The 21,530-nt window shown below is 56.6% G+C and overlaps 1 protein-coding gene across 2 annotated transcripts in view; it reads left to right on the top strand.

Moving 5' to 3' along the window:
• The window catches only part of COL5A1 (collagen type V alpha 1 chain), a 210,226-nt gene that overhangs the window by 123,673 nt on the left and 65,023 nt on the right, over positions 1 to 21,530 (top strand). For both annotated transcript variants that reach the window (XM_024251846.3, XM_024251845.3), the window contains exons 19-28: positions 247 to 300; positions 2,015 to 2,059; positions 4,238 to 4,291; positions 5,010 to 5,054; positions 5,557 to 5,610; positions 5,867 to 5,911; positions 6,966 to 7,019; positions 12,517 to 12,561; positions 14,551 to 14,604; positions 19,806 to 19,850. In XM_024251846.3, coding sequence (XP_024107614.3) covers positions 247 to 300; positions 2,015 to 2,059; positions 4,238 to 4,291; positions 5,010 to 5,054; positions 5,557 to 5,610; positions 5,867 to 5,911; positions 6,966 to 7,019; positions 12,517 to 12,561; positions 14,551 to 14,604; positions 19,806 to 19,850 — 495 coding nt within the window. The remainder of the gene's footprint in view (positions 1 to 246; positions 301 to 2,014; positions 2,060 to 4,237; positions 4,292 to 5,009; positions 5,055 to 5,556; positions 5,611 to 5,866; positions 5,912 to 6,965; positions 7,020 to 12,516; positions 12,562 to 14,550; positions 14,605 to 19,805; positions 19,851 to 21,530) is intronic.

A 21,530-nucleotide genomic window follows, 5' to 3' on the forward strand; every position in this document is an offset into this window, starting at 1 on the left:
TGGGTGCTCAGTCCAGCACCCTCCTACCTTCAGGCCATCGTGGTGAGACTCGGGTGAGAGTCTGCAGCCTGCCTTAGCCCGGCTGAGGAACACGTGATCTCCTAAGGAAAATTCCCCCATTCTGGAAGGGTCTTTCGAGAGCTTGGGAATCTTACTGTCAGAATTAGAGAAAAACAAAGTGGGACCTTGGACAAGCCCTGCATGACCAGCTCAGGAGAGGCTGATGTTGACCCTTTCACTTCCTAGGGTGACCCTGGTCCTTCCGGCCCGCCAGGACCTCCGGGAGACGATGGAGAAAGGGTAGGTATTCTGCCGTCCGTCCGACTGCTCCTGCCTGCCCTGCTCCTCAGTGATTTGGGCAGGAAAACCGCAGAAGAGGGGCCCATGGTGTGGGATTGGCCTGCCGCATGTGGAGGGCCAGCTGGGAGAAGGCCGAGGGGGATTCCGGTGGGCAAAGCGATTGATCAGATGCCAAGAGGCTGCGGGGCATTGGAGAGACCCTAACTGCAACGTTTAGTTACTCCATCGGTCCTGCTGATGGATGGAGCTCGGGGCCAGCTCTCAGCTCTCACTGCAGGAGACCAGGTGCCTCAAACCTCACTGGGAGGAAAGGTGGCCAGAGAGTTTACTGAGCTCGGCGTCTCTGCTTATCTCTTCCGGATGAGGAGTTAGCTGGAGGCATGCGGGTGGCAGAAAGCTGAGATTTGGGGGAGCAGAAGAGGGTGGGGGGATTGGAAATAACCCTCTGTGGGCCTGGAGGTAGGGGAGCGAGTGGCTGTGGCCGTGGGGCCAGAGCACGGGAGGGAGCTGTTCTTCAGCATGGACCCACAGCCCGGGGTCTGGTATCTGCCACGCCATCTTTATGTGTGGTGGCGAAGTGGGATCTCTGGACCACAGCACAGTGGGACTGGAGCATGGGATGCACGAGGCTGTGGGTTTCCAAGCTCCTCCCTGCAGGCACCACAGTCACTCAGACGCCTTCTTTGTGTGTAAGGGGTGTTTAGGGGAAAAGCTTTAAGGAGCCCTGGAGGGTGAGAAAGAGGAGCAGCTCAAGGGGCGTTTCTGTCTCACCAGCTTTCAGGCTGACATGGTCGGGGCACCTGCTCCTGTCTGGGCCTCAGCACAGTCTGCTGTAAGATGAGGAAGGAAAGAGGGACCCTTCTAGATGTCAGTGCTTCTTGATTGAGAGGATGTGTGTGTGTGTGTGCGCATATGTGTGGTTGTGTGCATGTGTATGTGCAGGGAGTGCATGTACCTGTGTGCATGCGTGCAGGCATGGCTGTGTGTGCATGTGTGTGTGTGTATGTGGACAGGTGTGTATGGCTGTGTATGGCTGTGCATGCATAGGGTGTGTGTGTTTGCACAAGCATGTGAGCATTGCTGTGTATGCATGTGCACATACAGGGTCTATGTATCCATGTATGTGTAGGCATGTGCAGGCAGGCTGTGTGTCAGCATACATGCTTGCATGTGTGAGGCGGGCGGGAAGGTGCAGTGGTGCTTTGGCGAGGGGCAGCGTTTGCAAACAGCCCATGGATGTGAAGCGGTGAGCCAGGGAGGCATTCCCTTCTGCAGCCAGGAGGAAGCCTTTTGCTTTGCTTTCCAGGCTGTTTAGGACCCCGGCAGGGACACCTGGTTCCCCAGAGGGTGGCCCAGAGGATCTTGTGACTCTCCCCTGATGCCCTGCCCTGCCCCAGAGGCTGTCGTTCATGAAGGTCACCAAATCCTTTCAATTAGATGATCTTTCTGCCCAGCCTTTCCCTCTGGAGAGCTGTGGCATGTGAGCTCCTGAGCCGGCATCTCAGAGCCTGCAGGCTTCACCTGCAGTGTCTGCACACCTAGCAGCTCGCTGGGGGCGAGGACATTCCAGGCCTTTCCGGCTGGTACCAGAGCTGGTAAACCTGGCATATGTGAAGCAGCCCCGAGCCAGAGAACCCTTGTGCACCACTGAGGGGAAACTGGTGTCCAGGCTAACAGCTCATTTCTCTAACCTTGCCTTTTTTCTCCTCTGCAGGGTGACGACGGAGAAGTTGGGCCCAGGGGGCTGCCTGGGGAGCCCGTAAGTGTGTGAGCTGAATGGGATGGTGGGGGCTCAGTGTGGAGAAAGGCTTTGTCCAAGGCTCCTGCTGGAGCAGAATCTGGGATCAGCCAGGAGCTTAGATGAGAGAGAGCTCGACCTGAGAACAGACGGACCTAGGCATCTCCCAGGGAAACCAAAGAGAGGAGGCACAGGCGAGGCTGGCTGGCAACTCCAGGAGGAAGTCTGAGCCTGCCTACAGGAGCAAGCATGGCCCTCAAGGGTTGTTGTGGGGGTCCAGGGGCAGCGTGGTGGGGTCTGGGGGCATTGTGGGGAGTCGGGGGCAGTATGTGGGGTCCATGGGCATTGTGGAGGGTCTGAGGGCATCATGGTGGGGTCCGGGGTCAGTGTGGGGTGTCTGAGGGCATTGGGGGGGTCCAGGGGCATCATTGGGAGGGTCCGGGGTCAGCATGGGTGGGTACAAGGGCATTGTGGGGGGTTTGAGAGCATTGTAGGGGGTCTAGGGGCAACATGGTGGGGTTCAGTGGCATCATGGGGGGTCCGAGGGCATCGTGGGGGGTCTGAGAGCATTGTAGGGGGTCTAGGGGAAACATGGCGGGGTTCAGGGGCATCATGGGGGGTCCGAGGGCATCGTGGGGGATCTGAGAGCATTGTAGGGGGTCTAGGGGCAACATGGCGGGGTTCAGTGGCATCATGGGGGGTCCGAGGGCATCGTGGGGGGTCTGAGAGCATTGTAGGGGGTCTAGGGGCAACATGGCGGGGTTCAGTGGCATCATGGGGGGTCCGAGGGCATCGTGGGGGGTCAAGGGAGAAGCATGGGAGGTCGGAGGTCATTATAGGGGGTCGGGGGCGGCATGGGGGGTTCAAGAGCATTGTGGGGGATCTGAGTGCATTGTAGGGGTCCCGGGGCAGCACAGTGGTGTCCAGGGGCATTGTAGGGGGGTCACACGCCTGAATCAGCCTGAGCTTGGGCCCGTTTCAATGGCCACCCTTCCAGAGGCAGATTCCTCCAGCAGACTCTGCCCCAGCCCTGGGCATGGGAAAGCTCTTCCCTAAGCAGACATATATTTAGGCCCAGAGCAAATTTCCTGATGGATAGGACATTAATTACTATTCATTTACTGTTGCTTTAAAGCATCTCTTTTCTCGTAGCCAAGTCAGCCCGGCTGCGTGCGTCGGGTGGTGCTAATTGATGAGAAATATAGCAGGCACTGCATAGAGGAGGCAGGGGTCGGCGCCTACAGACTCATTTGGGACTAAATTATACCCCAGATGTCTGATTAGCCTCTAAGGAGAATTCATCAACTCCACTCTCTCCTTAACACACATCCAAGTAATACCTTCTGGGCTGTTAGCTTCCAAGAAACGTTGCTATAACTAGATATTAAAATAACGAAGGAAACATTTAAGAGGCAATGAGCGGGGGAAGGATTTCTCTTCTACAGAATCTGAAAATGTTGTCGAAATTAAGCGCACTTGAAGGCCACATACCTGGGGTGAAGGCTCTGTAATTCCCCGTGGGTGGGGGATGTGAGTGCCCTGTGGCAGGCAGTTCTCCCGGAATCTCACTCCACCTGCAGTAAGGGGGGGACTGTTCTGCACGAGCCTCGCCGACCGGGGAGGGTGTGCCAGCTCTTGGCCAGAGTAGCGTCCTGGAAATGATCTGTACCCCACGCCTCCTTCTGCACATTCAGTCGTAGGGTTCCCACCAGGGACTAGTTTCGCCTGATGCTCTCCTGCCCGCACCCTCGGACCCTGTGATATCATAAAAACAGTCGTATGTCGCTGCGGAGGGGAATTCAGGAGCGAGCCGGTATTGAGGATGGGGCTCAAGGGCTCCGTGCAGTGGAATGTAATTGCGTGGTGATTCTCTGGGGGAGCATCTGTGCTCGCCTGCCCCAGCAAGTGGCAGAGGAGCCGGTCAGCTTGAAGGCCCCCCTTTCCCTGAGGGTGCCCCGTGGTGTCCTGAGTTCTCAGCAATTCTAGACACCTGCCCCTGGTTCCCAACACCAGGGTGGGGTGGAGGGAGGCGGCGCAGCAGGCTGGGAGGGAGTCTGGGCCTCGCTCCTGGGAGGCCAGGAGACCTGAGTCACCAGCTGGGGTTCTGGGTGGAGTCAGGGCCAAGCGGGCATAGGGGACAGAGAGGAGGGCTGGGATTTCTGCCTGAGTTTAAATCTTATTTTCCCTTTCCTCTTACAGGGGCCACGTGGTCTGCTTGGGCCGAAGGGGCCCCCAGGTCCTCCCGGACCTCCCGTAAGTCCCATCACCGCCCTGCTTGTCTGCCCCCATCTCGGCCTTTGAGACCCCGCCTCCCAGCCAGTGGCCACTTGGGCACAGGGGCAGCAAGTCTGCGCTGGTCCTTCGGATGCCTGCCTGCTGCCAGTGTGAGGCGTGAGCGGGACACTGATGTTCAGACGCTGTAGACACGGCCCCAGCAGGCGTGGCCTCGCAGGTGGAGGCCTGAGGCTGCCGGCCTCAAGCCTCCGCTTCACCTTGGCTGCACTTTCTCCTGGCAGACAGCATGTGCTATTTCAGTTATAAGCAGAAACCCAGGATGTCACGTTTCTTCCCTGCTAGAAAGAACTTCCAGCAGCTTCTGTGAACATTCTGGAAGGAGGCTGAAGCCCTTGATTCCAGTGGGGCTGTGTCCCGGTGGGCAGCTTCCCCAGGGCCAGGCCTGCCTCCTTCAGCCTTCCCAGCCTCGTGACCTGGTTTTCTAGAACCTGAGGCCTGCCCTGTGGAATACTGGGGCCTGGCAGCTCAGTTAACCTTTAGCTGAGGGTTACTGGGGCTGATCAGTGACCTCTGGGAAGGGATTTGGAGTCAGGTCTTTCCCTTCCCCAGAGAGCATCCCGTCCTCTGATTCATTGTGGGATGGGTGTCTGAGCTGAGTTGAGTGGGATTTTCCTCTTGAGCACTGTGAGTTCTTTCGCATTCAATTACATATTTTTCTTCTTAAAATCATACACAGGGTGTCACGGGTATGGACGGCCAGCCGGGGCCGAAAGGAAGTGTGGTAAGTCCCTGGGGTCCCGTGGCCTGGCTTCAGGGGCATTTTCCCTGGGCACACTCCTTGCCTGGCTAGGGAGGTCCATCGCTGTCCACATCAGCTGGGAACATGAAGGGCAGGTTGCAGACCCTCTGCTATGGTGCCTATCCTCCAGTGGTGAGTGGCACCCGGAGACTTTAGCATGACGGGGTGACTTGGGAGTTTTCTGCCTGATAAATCATTTCTGGTCAGTTCCTCTCACACGTTCCTTCCTGGACGGATGTCTGGGCGTATTTGCATAAACGAGTTAGTGCTCACTCCATCACAGTCAACCTCCACAGCCTCAGAGGCGCCGAGTCCTGGGGCTGCTCTCTGTGGTGGGACCCCGTTGCCTTTCCCTTCCCCTTGGCATCAGGCAGCGGGGAGCAGTTTGAAAGGATGGGAGGCCAGTGAGGGGGCACACGACACCCAGGGAAGGGGGTACAGTTCCCAGAGCCCCCTTCAGTGTCTTTGCTCTTGTCTCCTGTAGGGTCCCCAGGGAGAGCCTGGCCCACCAGGACAGCAGGGTAATCCAGGCGCCCAGGTAAGTGAGCCTGGGAGAGGCAGCTCACGGGGATCCGGCCGTGGGAGGCGTGCGTCTCCAGTCCCGAGCCCTGGGAGGAAGCGGGGAGCTCTGTCCCCTCCAAGTTGCAGGCCCTCCCCTTATCTGGAGGGAGACTAGGACCTGGGTTGGTGCCTGGATGAGGGAGACATCAATGAGAAGATGGACAGATGGCAGGGGAGGGTTCTGAGTCAATCAGCACTCTCACCTTCCCTTTCTGGCTCTTTCTCCCTCTTAGGGTCTTCCAGGCCCCCAGGGTGCAATTGGTCCTCCAGGAGAAAAGGTAGGTGGGTCTGGGCTGTGTTGTGGGCCACTGCCCGCCTGCAGGTGGATTCCCTGGCCCCACCCTGGGAGGACCCCTGGTATCCCCCAGCTCTCAATGTATATCTTGGTGCTCCCAAGAGACGCCAAAGCTCAGAGTGCCAAGAACTGGGCCAGAAGCACGAGGAGGATCTTGGATCTGTGTCTCGTTGATTCATACATTTATTCATTCATTCATTCTCTAGTATGTATAGGGGTTGCTGGATTTAGCAAGGAACAAAAATATAGGCCATGCAGTTAAATTTGAACTATTGTCTTTCTGAAATTCAAATTTAACCGGGCATCTTGTTTTGTTGTTGTTTATTTTGGTTTAGTTTAGTTTTGCTAAATTTGGCAACCCGACTGTATCTCCAGAGCCTACTGTGTCCTAGGCCCTGGAACAAGAGCTGGAAGCACTTGCCCTTCTAGAGCTTGTCACTTAACCAGACACAAGACAGTTCAGGTAGCTCAAAGCGCCTTGGTTGTGACCAGCAAAAACACCTCCAAGGGGGTGGTTGTGAGTGCATGGGAATCCCCGGGGGGCCTGAGAAACACAGAGGGCTGGGCTGCTGCCGGGCCTGGGACCTTCCAGGAGCTGCTGTTTATGGGATGCTGAGGCTGTGGGCCTTACACTGCGGGATGCCCTGCCCCGCCCTGGGGTGTTGGTGTGAACAGACCTGGGAGGACAGTGTGGTGGGAGCACTTGAAGGAGGCATGGCACTATAAGAGCAGAGGAGGCTGGATGATGCCCCCCAGGCCCCAGCATGCAGCAGGTGGATGTGGAGAAGAATGGGGGCACTTGGTGGGCTGATTCTGTTCCTACAGCAAAACCTGAAGGTGCTGAGAACAGTGGAGCCACCTCCTCCTGGGCGCTACCATGGCTGCACGCCTCACAGCCAGGCACCCAGCGCCTCTGACCACCCTTCTCAGCAAATGCTGTGTGGGCAGAAATGCTGAAAAGTAACCTTGGGGGCCTACGGAGAGGTCAGGTGAGCCTAGGGAGGGCATCTCCTCATGGAGTCTCTGGTTTGTTCTAGGGTCCCTTGGGGAAACCAGGCCTTCCAGGAATGCCCGGTGCTGACGGACCCCCGGTGAGTAGCCCTGCCCACCTCATCCCTCCATACTCTCCCCACCTCCACCCTGCGGATAGAGGCTGTGGTCCCAGGCTCTTTGGGGTTGTTGGACGGCATTGACTCATTCTGGCTCTGTTGATGAAGACCCATTTGGTCTCCAGCTGGACTGCTCGGTCATTCTTGGGTTTTGGACACCCTTAGCATCATGGGTTTTAATCAACGAGTGGTGATTGCACGAGTAGGAATATTAGCTATTTATTAGGGTGTGCTGATTAATTACCGGAAGTCAGGCCTGCGTGCTGAGCTGTGAGGAGGGCTGGGCCGGGCTCCAGGCCATCGCTTACGTCCCCAGGGTTGGAAGCGAAGAGGCAGGGTACGTGGTGTGTATTTTTAGTGTTCACACACTGAGAAGGGAGGTGGTGAGCAAACGCGTTTGCAATGTGTGCGCGCACAGCTGTGGAGCCAAATTAGATTCTGCCTGGAAATAGCGAGTTGGTGACAAATCCAATCTGTAGCTAAGCTGTGTGGAGGGGGGAGGTGTGAGGAAGTAGAACACACTCAGAATGTGTGCATGTGTGCACACGTGCGTGTACACGAGTGTGAGCTGATTTGCACCCACACCCTCTGTAAGTGCCTCCTGTGGTTTTGGTTTTGATTATTCGGTTAATGCTGAGTCTGTTTCACAAACAAGATTAGCAGAATTAATTATTGAAGATGCAGTGTGTTTTATGGTTTTAATAACACTGTTAAAAACTAAACAAGGAAGTTAAATATGTTGACGATCATCGGTGACTGCTCACCACGCAGCATCCCTCAGGCTGAGTCAGTCGGCCCAGTGACTCCCACATCACAAACTGCCCTTTCTTGGTCAGAACAAGCAGAGTGGAGCCTTCTCATCCCCACGTGGGCAGCTGTGGGGCCCTATGGTCACCTGGCCACATGGGAGTTTGCATACTGAGTGGTTCATCTTTTCCAATGTGTTATTTGTGTCCTTTAATTTACATTTATATTTCATTGCCCTTTCTAATGATCAAAACAGCACATCTCGTTATAGAAAATTAGGAAAATAAATAAAATTACAGTAAAATTATAGCCACCTTTGATCTCATCTCCTGATTCAGCCATTGACAGCAGGTGGACGTGTGTCCTTCCCGCCTTTTTTTTAGTTCCCGTGCTGTTGGCCCTGATGTCCATGGAGTATGGGCCGCAATCTGTGCGGAGAGCAGCTGGGCCCAGAGCCCTGCGGGGAGGAAGGGGGCCTGGGTGTGAAGCGGGCCACACCCCACTTTCCTTCTGCGGGGAGGAAGGGGACCTGGGTGTGAAGCGGGCTGTACCCCACTTTCCTTCTGCGGGGAGGAAGGGGGCCTGGGTGTGAAGTGGGCTGTACCCCACTTTCCTTCTGCGGGGAGGAAGGGGACCTGGGTGTGAAGTGGGCTGTACCCCACTTTCCACTTTCCTTCTGCGGGGAGGAAGGGGGCCTGGGTGTGAAGTGGGCTGTACCCCACTTTCCTTCTGCGGGGAGGAGGGGGGCCTGGGTGTGAAGCGGGCCACACCCCACTTTCCTTCTGCGGGGAGGAAGGGGACCTGGGTGTGAAGTGGGCTGTACCCCACTTTCCACTTTCCTTCTGCGGGGAGGAAGGGGGCCTGGGTGTGAAGTGGGCTGTACCCCACTTTCCTTCTGCGGGGAGGAGGGGGGCCTGGGTGTGAAGTGGGCTGTACCCCACTTTCCTTCTGCGGGGAGGAGGGGGGCCTGGGTGTGAAGTGGGCTGTACCCCACTTTCCACTTTCCTTCTGCGGGGAGGAAGGGGGCCTGGGTGTGAAGTGGGCTGTACCCCACTTTCCTTCTGCGGGGAGGAGGGGGGCCTGGGTGTGAAGTGGGCTGTACCCCACTTTCCTTCTGCGGGGAGGAGGGGGGCCTGGGTGTGAAGTGGGCTGTACCCCACTTTCCACTTTCCTTCTGCGGGGAGGAAGGGGGCCTGGGTGTGAAGTGGGCTGTACCCCACTTTCCTTCTGCGGGGAGGAGGGGGGCCTGGGTGTGAAGTGGGCTGTACCCCACTTTTCTTCTGCGGGGAGGAGGGGGGCCTGGGTGTGAAGTGGGCTGTACCCCACTTTCCTTCTGTGGGGAGGAGGGGGGCCTGGGTGTGAAGTGGGCTGTACCCCACTTTCCTTCTGCGGGGAGGAGGGGGGCCTGGGTGTGAAGTGGGCTGTACCCCACTTTCCTTCTGCGGGGAGGAGGGGGGCCTGGGTGTGAAGTGGGCTGTACCCCACTTTCCTTCTGCGGGGAGGAGGGGGGCCTGGGTGTGAAGTGGGCTGTACCCCACTTTCCTTCTGCGGGGAGGAGGGGGGCCTGGGTATGAAGTGGGCTGTACCCCACTTTTCTTCTGCGGGGAGGAGGGGGAGCTGGGTATGAAGTGGGCTGTACCCCTCTTTCCTTCTGCGGGGAGGAGGGGGGCCTGGGTATGAAGTGGGCTGTACCCCTCTTTCCTTCTGCGGGGAGGAAGGGGGCCTGGGTGTGAAGTGGGCTGTACCCCTCTTTTCTTCTGCAGGGAGGAGGCGTCCTGGGTGTGAAGTGGACTGTACCCCTCTTTCCTTCTGCGGGGAGGAGGGGGGCCTGGGTGTGAAGGGGGCTGCACCCCACCTTCCTGACAAGATCATTCTCTCGGCCCTCAGCTGACCTAACTTGTTCTCCCTGGAATTCCCCTCCCCATGTTGAAACCTCCAAAGAATTGGGGTCCCTAAAGAGCCTACAGTTTCCTTTTATATTCTTTGGGGGAAGGAAGGGCCTCTAAGATGTCCCTTCCCCAGCCCGAATTTAAACCTTAAAATGTGAGCGTAGGCGGACCCCATTCACATGAAGGTGCTTCGAACAAAAGGAAGCCAAGGGTAGGCCCAAAGACAGCCCCAGCCATGTTGCACGAAAATCTGGAGGAAAGAAAAGATGTTTAAAAATTCTCCTTTACAAAGGCAGCACATTAAGGGTAAACCCTACAGAGAGAGTTTTCTTTTTTTCTTGTTTTGGTTTTGGTTTCAAAGAAAGGAAGATTGCCTTAAAATCCATCAAGAAGTATGAGGCACTTCAGAGCAGACTCAGTGCCTAGAAATATGTTGTTGAATAATTCCTGATAGCACACGCTGGGGAAATGGCTAAGTGAATTATGGCTCAGTGGAATATTACAGAGCCAGTAAGAATTGAATTTAGACAAATACTCTGTGACATGAGAAAAATGCTCACAATGTAATATTAAATTAAAAATAGATCTACCATGCCAATGGCGCATGCATATATGCAGAGACAACAGATGATTCTATCATACAATTAGCCACAGCCACTCCGAGCGGTGCGGTGATGAAGGATTTTAATTCCTCTTCCAGTTGCCTAATTGTCTACAATGAACATACATTACTTTTTAAATCAGAAAATATCAAATACAAATAATGTAAGCTTTGTTATTTTCCCATTACAGAAGCACTGCTCATTATAGACTATTGGGAAACACACACAAGTAGAAAGAAAGGGGAAAGCGGCCCTGCCCGGCTTTGCAGGAAAATCAGTCACGGTTATCTTGTTACGTTTCCTTTCTGCCTTTTCCTGTTCAAACATTTTTAGTAAGGGAGCTTTGTGCTTCCCCCCACTGCTTACTCTCATTCTCTATCTGTAACTGAAAATATACCTAAAGGAATTTGGCCTGGATGGGAATGGAGGCCGCTGGGATGCCAGCCGCTAACTCTGCTTGGCGCTCCCTGGGTGGGCGCAGTCCTGAGCCCTTTGCGAATGCTCTGTGCGTCTCCGCAGCGGTGCTGCGTGCAGGTGTGCTGTTATCTCCAGCCTGGAACTCAGGAAATGACCACGTGGAGAGGCCTGGGGGCTTCCTCGAGCAGCCGGGGCTGGGTCTGCCCGGTCCAGAGCTGGGCTCTTGGCCCCCCTGCAGATCCACCCACCAGGTCCTTCACAGAAAGGTGTCTGTGGCTGATAGAAACTATAATAAAGGGCCACAAAGAACCCCTCCTGGCCACCCTGGACCAGGACACCCTCTCGTTGGCTCTGTTCGGGTCCAGCCCGGCCACTGAGAGGTGCTGGCGCCATGAGCCTTGTTCCCGGAAGGCGGCATGGTGGCCAAGCATGTCCCCTCCCAGCTGGAGCAGCGGGTGGGGTCCCGCAGGTGCCTGGACTTCCTCAAAGCCTCCCTCAAGGGGAACTTTGCGCCCTCCCACTCACTGTCTGCTAGGATAGGCTGTCTGCTAGGATAGGCTGTCTGCTAGGACAGGCTGTCTGCAAAGGCAACAAACCCAACTGGACAGCCAATAAAAACTTAAAAGTCACACACAAACCATGTAATTGAGGCGACAAGACTTGGGTCTTCTTAATGCTACCGTGTCTAGAAAGAGTCTCACATCAACGTTAGGCCACTCAAGGTAGAAGAACATCTTGCCACCCTCTCGTGTTATACCAGAGGAAGCAGGAGGCCCAGAGAGGGCGAGTGACCTGCCCAAGCTCACACAGCAGGTTGAGTGTATCCAGGAGTAGAACCCGCCCTGCCAGCCTTCTCATCACCCTGCCCAGCCTCTTTCCTGGAATCCTCGTTGGTGGAACTGCATTTCCGCACAGTGAACATTGATGATCTTTCTGCTTTTATCCTGGACGTTTGGCTCACCGATCCTGAGCTCACAGGCATTAAACCGAGTGACCCGCCTGGGTTGGAAAGTCAGAGAAACCTGCATTCCTAGGAATGGAATTAGTACAAGCCCAGTCAGGCAGGAGACACAGGTCCTTCCTAGGGCCTCGGCTGGGCATCTGTCACATGAGGCATAGGTCCTCACCTTCGCTCAGCTCCCCTCCATCCCCGAGGCCAGGTGGAGACCCAAGGGTGTGGGTCTCAAATGAGGCAGCTGTTTGAAGACTCACAGATGTGCTGGGACCCCTCAGTCAAGTAACATGCCTTAGCCCCCGACCCTGCACCAACCTTGCTTTGCTTTTGGTTCCCCAACAATCAGAGATTCCGAGGTTTGCAGACAGCTCAGCAATTGCTAGTCCGGGAAGCAGGGTGCCGGGAACCTGGTCCCAGCTCATTATTGTGCAGATTCATCTTGTCAGGTGACCTGGGGAAGAGGCCCTTGTTGGCCCCGTCCCCACTCGTGGGTCGCTGGTCTGTGGACCCGCACTGGAGGGCGGGGCTGGCTCTGGCCAGGTCAGGAGCCACCGTGCAGGTCACCTGTGCACTTGGGGGTTGCTGCACACTCCCCCCAAGTCTCTGGCCGTGGCCGGGGTTGGGCCAGGGTCAGGCTTATTGTTCCCATTTGGCAGATGGAGCAGCCGAGGTTCAGGGCCTGGCCGCTCAGGGAGGCTGGGCTGTGCTTGGCTGCCTGGCCAGCTGCCTTCGACTTCTGGTGCTCTCAGTTTTCCTGGGGAGGGAGGGAAATGGGCTCCATGATCATGGATGCTACGCAGGGAGGGGAAGTGAGGGAGGCTGCTTTCTGGAGTGGCACTGACTAATCAATGCTTCTTCTTTTGTGACAGGGACACCCTGGCAAAGAAGGCCCTCCAGGAGAGAAAGGAGGTCAGGTGGGTGCTCACCACGCCCTCCTACCCTTCAGCATCCAGGCGAGGCGGGTCCAGGTGCTCTGGGCTCAGCCTCTGCTCAGGGATACCCAGCTTGGAAAGGAAGGAGCCGGGGACACTCAGCCCTTCCTTAGGTGTCTCTGCCAAGGGACCCAACCTGGGGGGAACACAGGCCTTTTCCCCAAGAAGCGGGGCACCCCTGTCTGGGTCAGTGCCCCTCACCCCACCCTCCAGTTGCTGCCCATGACCAGATGGGGTGTGGGCAGCAGGGCAGCGTCTCAGTGTTCAGCCCTGGCCGTGACTCTGCACTAGCTGGGTGGCATTTGAGTTTTGGGGAGATGCCATTATGAATGGGGACAGACCTACCAGGTCATGCTGGCACCAGGGATGGAGTCTTTCTATGGATGCCTGTGTCCGGCACTGTGAGCAGCTCGTGGTTCTTCCTGCGGGGCCTGCTGGGCCTGTGAGGGTCCCATGCAGTGCGTCCACCAGCGCCTTCTCTCCACTGCGATTCATGACAAAGCTGCTGGGCTGCAAGTGCCTCTGTGGGAAGAGCCTCCAGACGGGAGGAGTAGCCAGCGGGGACTGCTGTTGCTGTCCTGGTGTGCGCCAATGTTCGTTCACCCCAAGACTGCTCTTCTTGTGTGTTGAAACCGCACACCGAGCTCATGGTCATCGGGAGCCCGGGGCTAAGGGCAGAGGCCCACCTGCTCCAGGGTTGCAGAAGCCCCAGTTGTCACAGGCTCTGGGATCGGGCCTGACTAACATTTATCTCTTGAAGCAGGGCCTGTGCAGGCAAGATGGGGTCTGGGGCTTGGTCCCAGCTCCCCTTGCCAAGGGTGTGGTAGGCCAGGACTGACCCTCCAGGGCAGCAGAGCTAGCGCCAGTCCTCACAGGGAGTTCCATTTCGTGCCAGGCCTGCTGGGCAGTGGCACTTCTCCAACGTGCTGCCTCTGAGACCCAGAGCGGTCTGAGATTCGCCACTTCTGCCCCGCTCCCTCTCCTGAAAGTCACAGCAGCCACTGGGGTGAACCCTCTCCTCGGCCCTTGGCTTCTGTTCACCATGGGAGACCCAGTTCCCGCTGCCTCCAGTGGGGAGTTTACCAGCCCTCCTCCCTGGGCACAGCCTTTTATCATCAGAGGTGGATGCAGCACCTGGGGCCACCAGAGCTCACACAGCACCCAGAACTGGTGCTGACGGGTGGTTGGCACTTGGAGCCCACAGCACAGGCCCACTGTTCTGAGAGATGGCTTTTCAACTGGAACGAGAGGCATTCACTTACTCCCTGGGACTTCCTGAGTTCCTCTATGTGCCAGGCATCCTGTTAGTGATGGGATACAGCAGGGAGCAAGGCAGACCAGGCCCAGGCCTCAGAGCTGCAGCCTTGCAGAGCAGGCCACAAAGCCCATCCTGTCTGGGAGCTCCAGCTGCTGCCGTGACACCATGTGGAAAGGGGGCTGGGAGGGAGATGGTGCCGGAGTCTTGGGCTGGGGGCAGGCGGGGCTGGATGCCCATCCCTATGAGCTCTAGATGAGCATCAGCGAGGCCCTTGGCTGCTGGAGGATGTCTCTTCCCTGTCTAGCAGCCTTGCCCCTTCTCCCAGCCAGAAGCTCTCCTGATTTATTCCAAGGCCCTTAGGCTGGCAATGCATTTCTTTAGGGACAACGCTCCTTGCAGAGCTCCAACGCTGGCCTTTCACTGTCTCACTGTTCCCCCAGCCTCTCCCTTATTTCCCTGACTGCCAGGGTGGGGCCAGCGTTTGCTTCACCTCTGTGTCCCGCTCAGCATGAGACATAGCCACACCTCCACTGTCAGTGCAGGCTGTGAACACCTGTGCGAGTCTCCCACGGGGGGCCTCTCTGGAGGCTCTGACCCGGGATGTTCGCCCTGCTCTCAGCAGGAGGGGTATGCCGAACTCTGGAGTTTCCTGATGTTCCCCAGGCACCTCCACACTGGCATGGGGCTAACGGTCTTTTTCTCTTTGGTTTTAGGGTCCACCTGGCCCCCAGGGTCCGATCGGCTACCCAGGTCCTCGAGGAGTCAAGGTGAGAGAGACTCACGCCACTCCAGGTCGTCCTGGAGGTCAGGGTTGGGACTGTGGGCCTTGGCGTGGCTGGTTTTAGGGAATTCTCTGTGGTTTAATGTCCCTGCTATTCAGTCTGGAGTAGCCCAGTCTTCCCAGTCACTTGTGTGGATGCTAGGTCTCAGGACAGCGGGCCTGAGCAGGTGAGGGTGTGACCAGCCGGAGTCAGGAGGGCTGACATGGAGCGCGGGACAGTCTGCAGTCTGTGGTGACGAAGCCAGAGGCGCGTTGGCGGCCATCTGTCAGGACGGGAGATGTCCTTTTGCTTCTTGCCTCTTTTATTATTGCCATTTGTCAGGCTTCTGCCACTCTCCTCGCAGACAGCAGATCCCAGCTGAGGCCAAGACCCTGGCCTCTTTCCTGGGGAAGCTCGGAAACATTTCTTCCCAGCCATTTGCACATTCCGAGTGAGAAACAGAGTCCGTCTCCACTGATAGCATCTGGGCGGGCCAGCGCCATCGCAAGGCAGAGTTCATGGGAGCTGTCCATTTATTCACAATCAATCGTGTTTCTGCCATGACGGGCTCTGACAACCTCGTTACGTGGGGCGCACAGCTCCAGAGCAATATCCCAGACACAGGTCCCCTCTGTCACAGCCCAGCTAACTGTGTTTGCTCTGAGCTGGGTAATGCAATCTTGAGTTGTGCTGCTCTCTGGACACGGCACGTTCTGTGTAGACAGACATACCCCTAGGTGCATGTGGACCAGCTCTCTTCTTCCTCTGAGAATGGGGACTTGCGGTATCTTAAAGGCTCATGATGATTCTTTCCTTCAAGATGCTTTTAACTGGATGTGAAGGAATATGTGTGTATATATAGCAACTAGTCAAGCTTGAGGGATTTGTAGAAACGACTCACCAGCTCCCCTGCCCCTCACCTCCCTGGTCCGAAGGGCTTTATGCTTTTCAAACATTGTTGCACATCACAAGTGTGTGGCCGCCCTGGAGCATGGAGGCCGACTGGAAACTGTCACCTGCTCCGAATCAACCCTCCTGACTCTGGCTGGTCACCCCCTCACCTGCTCTGAGAGCCCAAGACATCAGTTTTCAGTGACATGCCCCAAATTACACTAAAATCGAGGCTGCTGTCAGAAATCAAACCAGGTTCCAAATCAAGTGCCCCACCCTTGTCCCCGGGAGGCCCCGACTTCCATTTCCCAGGAATGAGGACATTCCAAGTTCACGAGGTACTGAAGAGAGACCTCCCAACGGTTGGGAGCCTTAGGCGAGTCAGGTTTTTCCCTAAAGCCAGCTTCTACCAGCAAAATGCCTAGCGAATTTTATAAGGGTGATAATTTAGCAGAAATGCTGATTATGTGAGTTCTATAGCATGTTTATTTTACAAATTCCTGTCGCATAGCAGAAGCCTCTGCCAACTCCCATACATGGCTAATTGCATAACGCTGCTTCTGTGAGCTAAAAAGGTGTTTGCTTTAAAATGTTTATGGAGAATGCTCTTATCTTGTCTATCTGATTAAAATTCATTCATGACATGAGCAATCCAGTTAGACTTGGAAGCAGAGGGTGGAAGGAAAACCGAGGTTTAAAATAATTTTCATCGGGGAAAAAGTTTCTTATACTCCTGTGCATTTGGAAATGTGAGTGGTGTCGGCGCCTCACGAGTTTGGCCCGGGTGGCAGTGATGGTGGCAGGGCGTGGGATTGCGTGGGCCAAGCTGCCGCCATTTGAGGTGAATAGTCCTTGGTGAGAGGGGGCCCGTTATTTTCCACCAAAGCCCTACCTTCTTCCCAGGAAAAGGTTCTTAGTCCACTGGGGCTGCTATAACAAAAAGACCCTAAAATGGGTGGCTTGTAAACAACAGGAAATTATTTCTCACAGTCCTGGAAGCTGGGAATTCCAAGATCACAGCACCAGCAGATTCAGTGTCTGTGGAGGGCTGCTGTCTAGTTCCCTGATGGTCCCCTCTCACTGTGTCCTCACATAGCAGAAGAGGGGGGACGAGCACCCTGGGGCCTCTGGTAAAGGCACTAATCCTAATCACAGGGGCTCCACCCTGTGACCCAGTCAGTCACCTCCCCACAGCCCCACCTCCTAGTTCCATTGCCTCGGGTATTGGGGTTCACCATATGAGTTTTTGGTGGACACAGACATTCAGGCCACAGCAGGCTCCCTTTGTGTTCCTTTGAGTTCACTGACCTTTGGCCCACCCCCAGGCTTCCCTCTGCCTTGCACTTCTGAAGGGGCAGCTGTTTAAGTTTGACTGTCAGCAGAGTCAAATCCACCCCTCGTTTAGCCCCCAGCTGCTAGGGGATTGCCAGGAGGCCCCAAATATGAGTTCACATCCAGGCCTTGGGCGAAAGCCTGTCCCTCTCTGGGCTGTGCACACATCTGACCCCAGCCGTGCTGCAGCTCCTGAGTGTTCCATCCCGGGGTGGCTGGCCGGCTGAGTCACGGATGCTCCAGTCCAGCCCTTCCCAGCCAGGGCCACTTCCTGCATGACTGGGAGTGCCCTCTAATGGGAGGTGCTGCTCACCCCGCCACGGACACAGCAGCCCCAGTGTCAACAGCCCCGTGGCCAAGAAACCCTGGGAAGTGCTGGTTCTGTCTAGTTGGTCCCATTCCTCCAATGGGGATCCTGAAACGGTAGAACTGTAGGACTGGGAGGGGTCTCAGGAGGCTGCAGCTGGTTCTGTCTAGTTGGTCCCATTCCTCCGATGGGGATCCTGAAACGGTAGAACTGTAGGACTGGGAGGGGTCTCAGGAGGCTGTGGTCCTACCTGCCTGCTCTCAGCAGGGCGTGGGCAGCTCAGGGGGAGCAGCAGTGTCCCCCAGCCTGCCCAGCAAGAGGGAGGAGAGCTGTTGCCAATGCCCCCTGGGTGCTGTGCCAGGGAGTTTAGTGCTCCTGGAAAATAATGCCAGCCACACAAACCCAGTCCCCCAGGACTCAAGGCAGGGAGGGGCAGCTGGACATCGCCTTGCATTTAGGATCAGATGCTGCTGAGCAGGCTCAACCCTGATTGTATTCTCAGCCACACCTGCGATTTTCCTGCGCGCTTCAGAGGAAATAAGCAGAATCTAAAATTGCTCTTCTATTTTGCAAGTATGGTGAGGACTCAAAACTGCCCTAAGAAAAGAAAGTAGCTCATCTCCTAAAAAGCCTTTCACGGTGGGGTTCTGGGGCTATTGTCTCTGAGGCAATGCCGCGCCGTGGTGAGACGGCAGGTGGTTTTCTGGGGCCCCCAGCTCCGTGTCAGCCAGCATGGCCCTACCTGTTCTCTTTTCAAAACTCTGGGGGCTTCCAGCCAGGATTGCTTTGGAAGAAGGCGTCTGCTAGGAAAAAAAAACACCACCAAGTGCTTAGAAACCACTCGCCTCTCAGCAGCTGGCCCAGCTGAGTCACTTCTCACCTTCCTGGGCTGCCCGGGCCCACAGGTGCTGCCAAGCGCGTGCTGTGCTCAGTGGGGGCAGCGGCCTGCAGCAGGCTGTTCTGAGCCTCTTCGCGGCTTGGCTGGCCGTTCCCACTCAGCCCTGGAATACGCACGCCGTGTTTGTCCGGTGCTTCCTCTCCATCTTGAGGTCCATGTCCCATCTCAGGCTGGGGCAGAGACTAGCGTGGGAGAGGCTTGTTTGGAGTTGGCCTCCCTGCTTGGGCCAGTGCTGTTTCTGAGCTGTACCCTGTCCCCCCAAGGCACTCCATGCTGGCCCACATTAGTGTGCCAAGTGCCAGGCCCGGCGAACCAGAGCTGCTCCGAGCCCACCTTGCCCTCCCGGCTGCCTCCGCCCTGTGCTGGGTGTGGAGGGAGGTGTCCCAGGCCTCTCCACTAGTGGTGGCGGCCAGGTGTGAAGCAGACATGACTTCAGCAATGGTGCATGCAGGCGTAGTGACAGAGCTCTTGCTTGTCCCCCGTGCTCCAAATCCTCCAGTGATTATGGTTCAGGGCAACCACGCCGCTGCCCTGTGTGCGTGGCTGGAAGTGCCTCACAGCTGGCATTGGAGTGGAAGGCGTTTCTGCAGTTACATCTGCAGCTCCTCGGCAGGGCCAGGGCACGCAGCCCAAGCCCAGCCACCTCTGCAGAAAGGAGCACCTCTGTGTCTCCATCTCTTCCCAGAGCCCCTCCCTCTCCAGGACCTGGGGAAAGGCCAGAACTGCCAAGTATGTGGGAAGTTCTGGCCACCAGAGGGCAGCCGGCAGCCCCTGTGTCCTCCAGTGCTCTGTGGCCCTGGCTTCAGTCTCAGCCTGGAATCCCGGTGCCGGGGGCAGTGTGGCTTCTCTCTCTCTCTCTCACGTCCCATGGGCAGGTGGCCTGAGGTAGCCCAAGGTAGTCTCTCTAGCTAAAAGTCACCCTGCTGGGAGGGCTGAAGTCAAAGACATTAATAGCAAGGGTGTGGCTGTGTAATTCCACCCCACAGATTTACCTCCACTGTCCCAGGCGCTTGGCACAGTGAGAGTGTCAGAGAAATAGTCCTGGGCCCCGTCCCAGAAACTCCTGTTCAGCAGGGAGGTGGGATGGTGTGTCCTGAACTCATGACAACTGCAATAAATGTTATCATCATTCATTAGTAATATCACAGTATCATCTCTTTATAACACAGAGTTGAAATACATGGCACTGGGCTTCTGTTTATTGAAACCTGCTATGTGCTGGGTGCTAGGTGCTGTTCTGAGAGCTTAGCAGGCATTTCCCTCCCAACAGTGGTAATGAGGTAAGGGTTGTCGTCCTCTCCACTTCCCAAATGAGGAAACTGAGGCACGCAGGAGTCTGGGGCATTGTCAGAGGCCATGGAGGGGGAGCTGGGACCTAATCAAGTCTGCCTTAGACTTCACTTCCTGCTTCCTCTCCAAACCTCTGAAAGGTGGGGGTGTTTCTAGAAGATGATGCTATAATGGGAAGCAGGAGGGGTGTGTTGGCTGTGGGATGTGGGCCCTTGGGAAGGGCAGATCCAGAGCTTGGGCTGGAAGGCCAGGGATGGGCTTGGGTCTTTGCATAAAGAATAGGAGTCAGTGGAGTCAGCCCAGGAATTGTGGACACGCTGGGCCTCCCGAGGCCACAGGGGGACACGTGGGAGGAAGTGTGTTGAGGGCAGGGCGCTGGCCTCATCTGTCAGCTTCAGCGAGCTCAGCCTGTCTTGACACGCCTGCAACAGCTCTAGAGAGGCTGAGACTTGTAACCATTCACTCCTTTTTCTTTTCCCACCCGCACAGGGGGCCGATGGGATCCGTGGTCTGAAGGGCACAAAGGGTGAGAAGGTAAGTCTGTCCTTGCAGCCGTGGGGCCCCCTGCTTAGTCCGGAGCCGAATTCCAGCCAGCGGGGCCCTCCCACAATGCTTCTTCCATGAAACCAGCTGAGGTGGATGTCGCCTCTGAGTACTGAGGGGAATGGATGCCACTCTGTGGAAAGTGTCTCTGTTTGCAGACGGAAGAACAGTAAGTTGAGGAGGATAGGCCCTCAAGTCCCCTGGGGCACATCTCCTGAGTGGGTCCAGGGTTTGTGCCTCTGCACAAGGAGAAGGCTTTGGCCCCAGAGACAACACACAGCCCCCCACATGCCTGCAGGGGCCAGTGGACACCTGTCACCCTCCCCACTCCCAGGTGGGCCGCCTTGCATGGCCGCTGGCACGAGGGTCCATTTAGTTGTTAGATGTTCATCCCTGGGCAGCCCAAGCTGCAGAAACTCACAGTGTGCAGCACAGCCAGGCAGGCAGGGAGAGAGGCAGTGCCATTGGCCATGGTCCGTGGGGGCAGGTCAGGCCTAAGCAGATCATTGTGGTGAAGACAAAGCTAAACTACACCCCCATGCCTGCCTGCCAGAGTCAGAAGGTTGGGTGCAGCCTGCAGCGGTGACAGCCTGAGCCACATGGAGCTGCGTGGCCGGTCACCTTTCTCTTCTTACTCTGGTGGAAGGAAGCTCAGAGCCAAATCCAAGACCCAGTTATGACACAGATTTAGGCCTCAGGGGTGGCCTCACCGTGCCGCCCTCCCCACCGCGGCCTCACGCTCTGTTGTGGGTTCGCCCTGCCATGCCGTGTAGCCAGGCAATACTTGCTTTCCATAAGGCACGTTGGGCCCCTTTGCGGGGCTGACCCTGGGCTCTCCCCTGGCCACGGTGGCCTGCAGGGCTGGGGTGCGGGTGCTGGCGTCTGCTGCTGGGATGGTGCCGAGACGCCTTACTTGCCACCTGTTGAAGATGTCGCTTGGATCCTTTCTTGTGAAATCTGCCGGCCTTAAAGCCATTCCCGAGGGGACGCGTTGAGTGGACACAACTGAATCAGAAATGATGCGGCAGCAGGAACGCCCTTGTTCCATGGTGTTTGCTGAGCGTGCTTGTCACTGGTTTCTGTTCTTAGTGTCTGCCCTTGTGGGAGGGCCAGCCAAGAGGCCTGAGCCTGTGCCATCTCGGCTCCTTCCCGAGGGCACCCGCTCAGCGGAACCCTAAGTCCACGTCCGGGAAAGCTGAGCAGTTTGGCCTCTCCAAGAGCACTGCTTTCTACATGGAGCCCGTCGGGGCTTCAGAACACGAGGGCCTTACGAACACAGGGTCCCCATCCCAGAATTCCATCCCGTTGGTCCCCGGGAGGCTCCCTCACCTGAGGACCTTTCATCCTTTCCAACGTGGCTTCAAAGAGTCCAGCTTTGCCACTTGATCTGGTCACATTTGTCCCTAGCCAGAGACAGGGCTACCTGAGATGATACTGATTGGGCTGTGCAGGGGACGCCTTCTTGCCAGGAGAGCTCCCGCACTGTTCCCGAGGGCCACGCAGGCAGCCCAAGATGGTCTGGGGAAGGAGGGGGGCAGTGTCAAGGGGCCGTCTTTGTGGACTTCTGCATTATTTGTGGCCGCTGCTAAGCTTCTAGCACTATGTGAACACTGAACAAGGGCCTTGAGGTCCTCGGGGCCCTGGGAGCCCTGGGAGCTGACGCTGGCTGGA

This window comes from Pongo abelii, chromosome 13, assembly GCF_028885655.2.
Source record: "Pongo abelii isolate AG06213 chromosome 13, NHGRI_mPonAbe1-v2.0_pri, whole genome shotgun sequence".
Classification (NCBI taxonomy): domain Eukaryota; kingdom Metazoa; phylum Chordata; class Mammalia; order Primates; family Hominidae; genus Pongo; species Pongo abelii.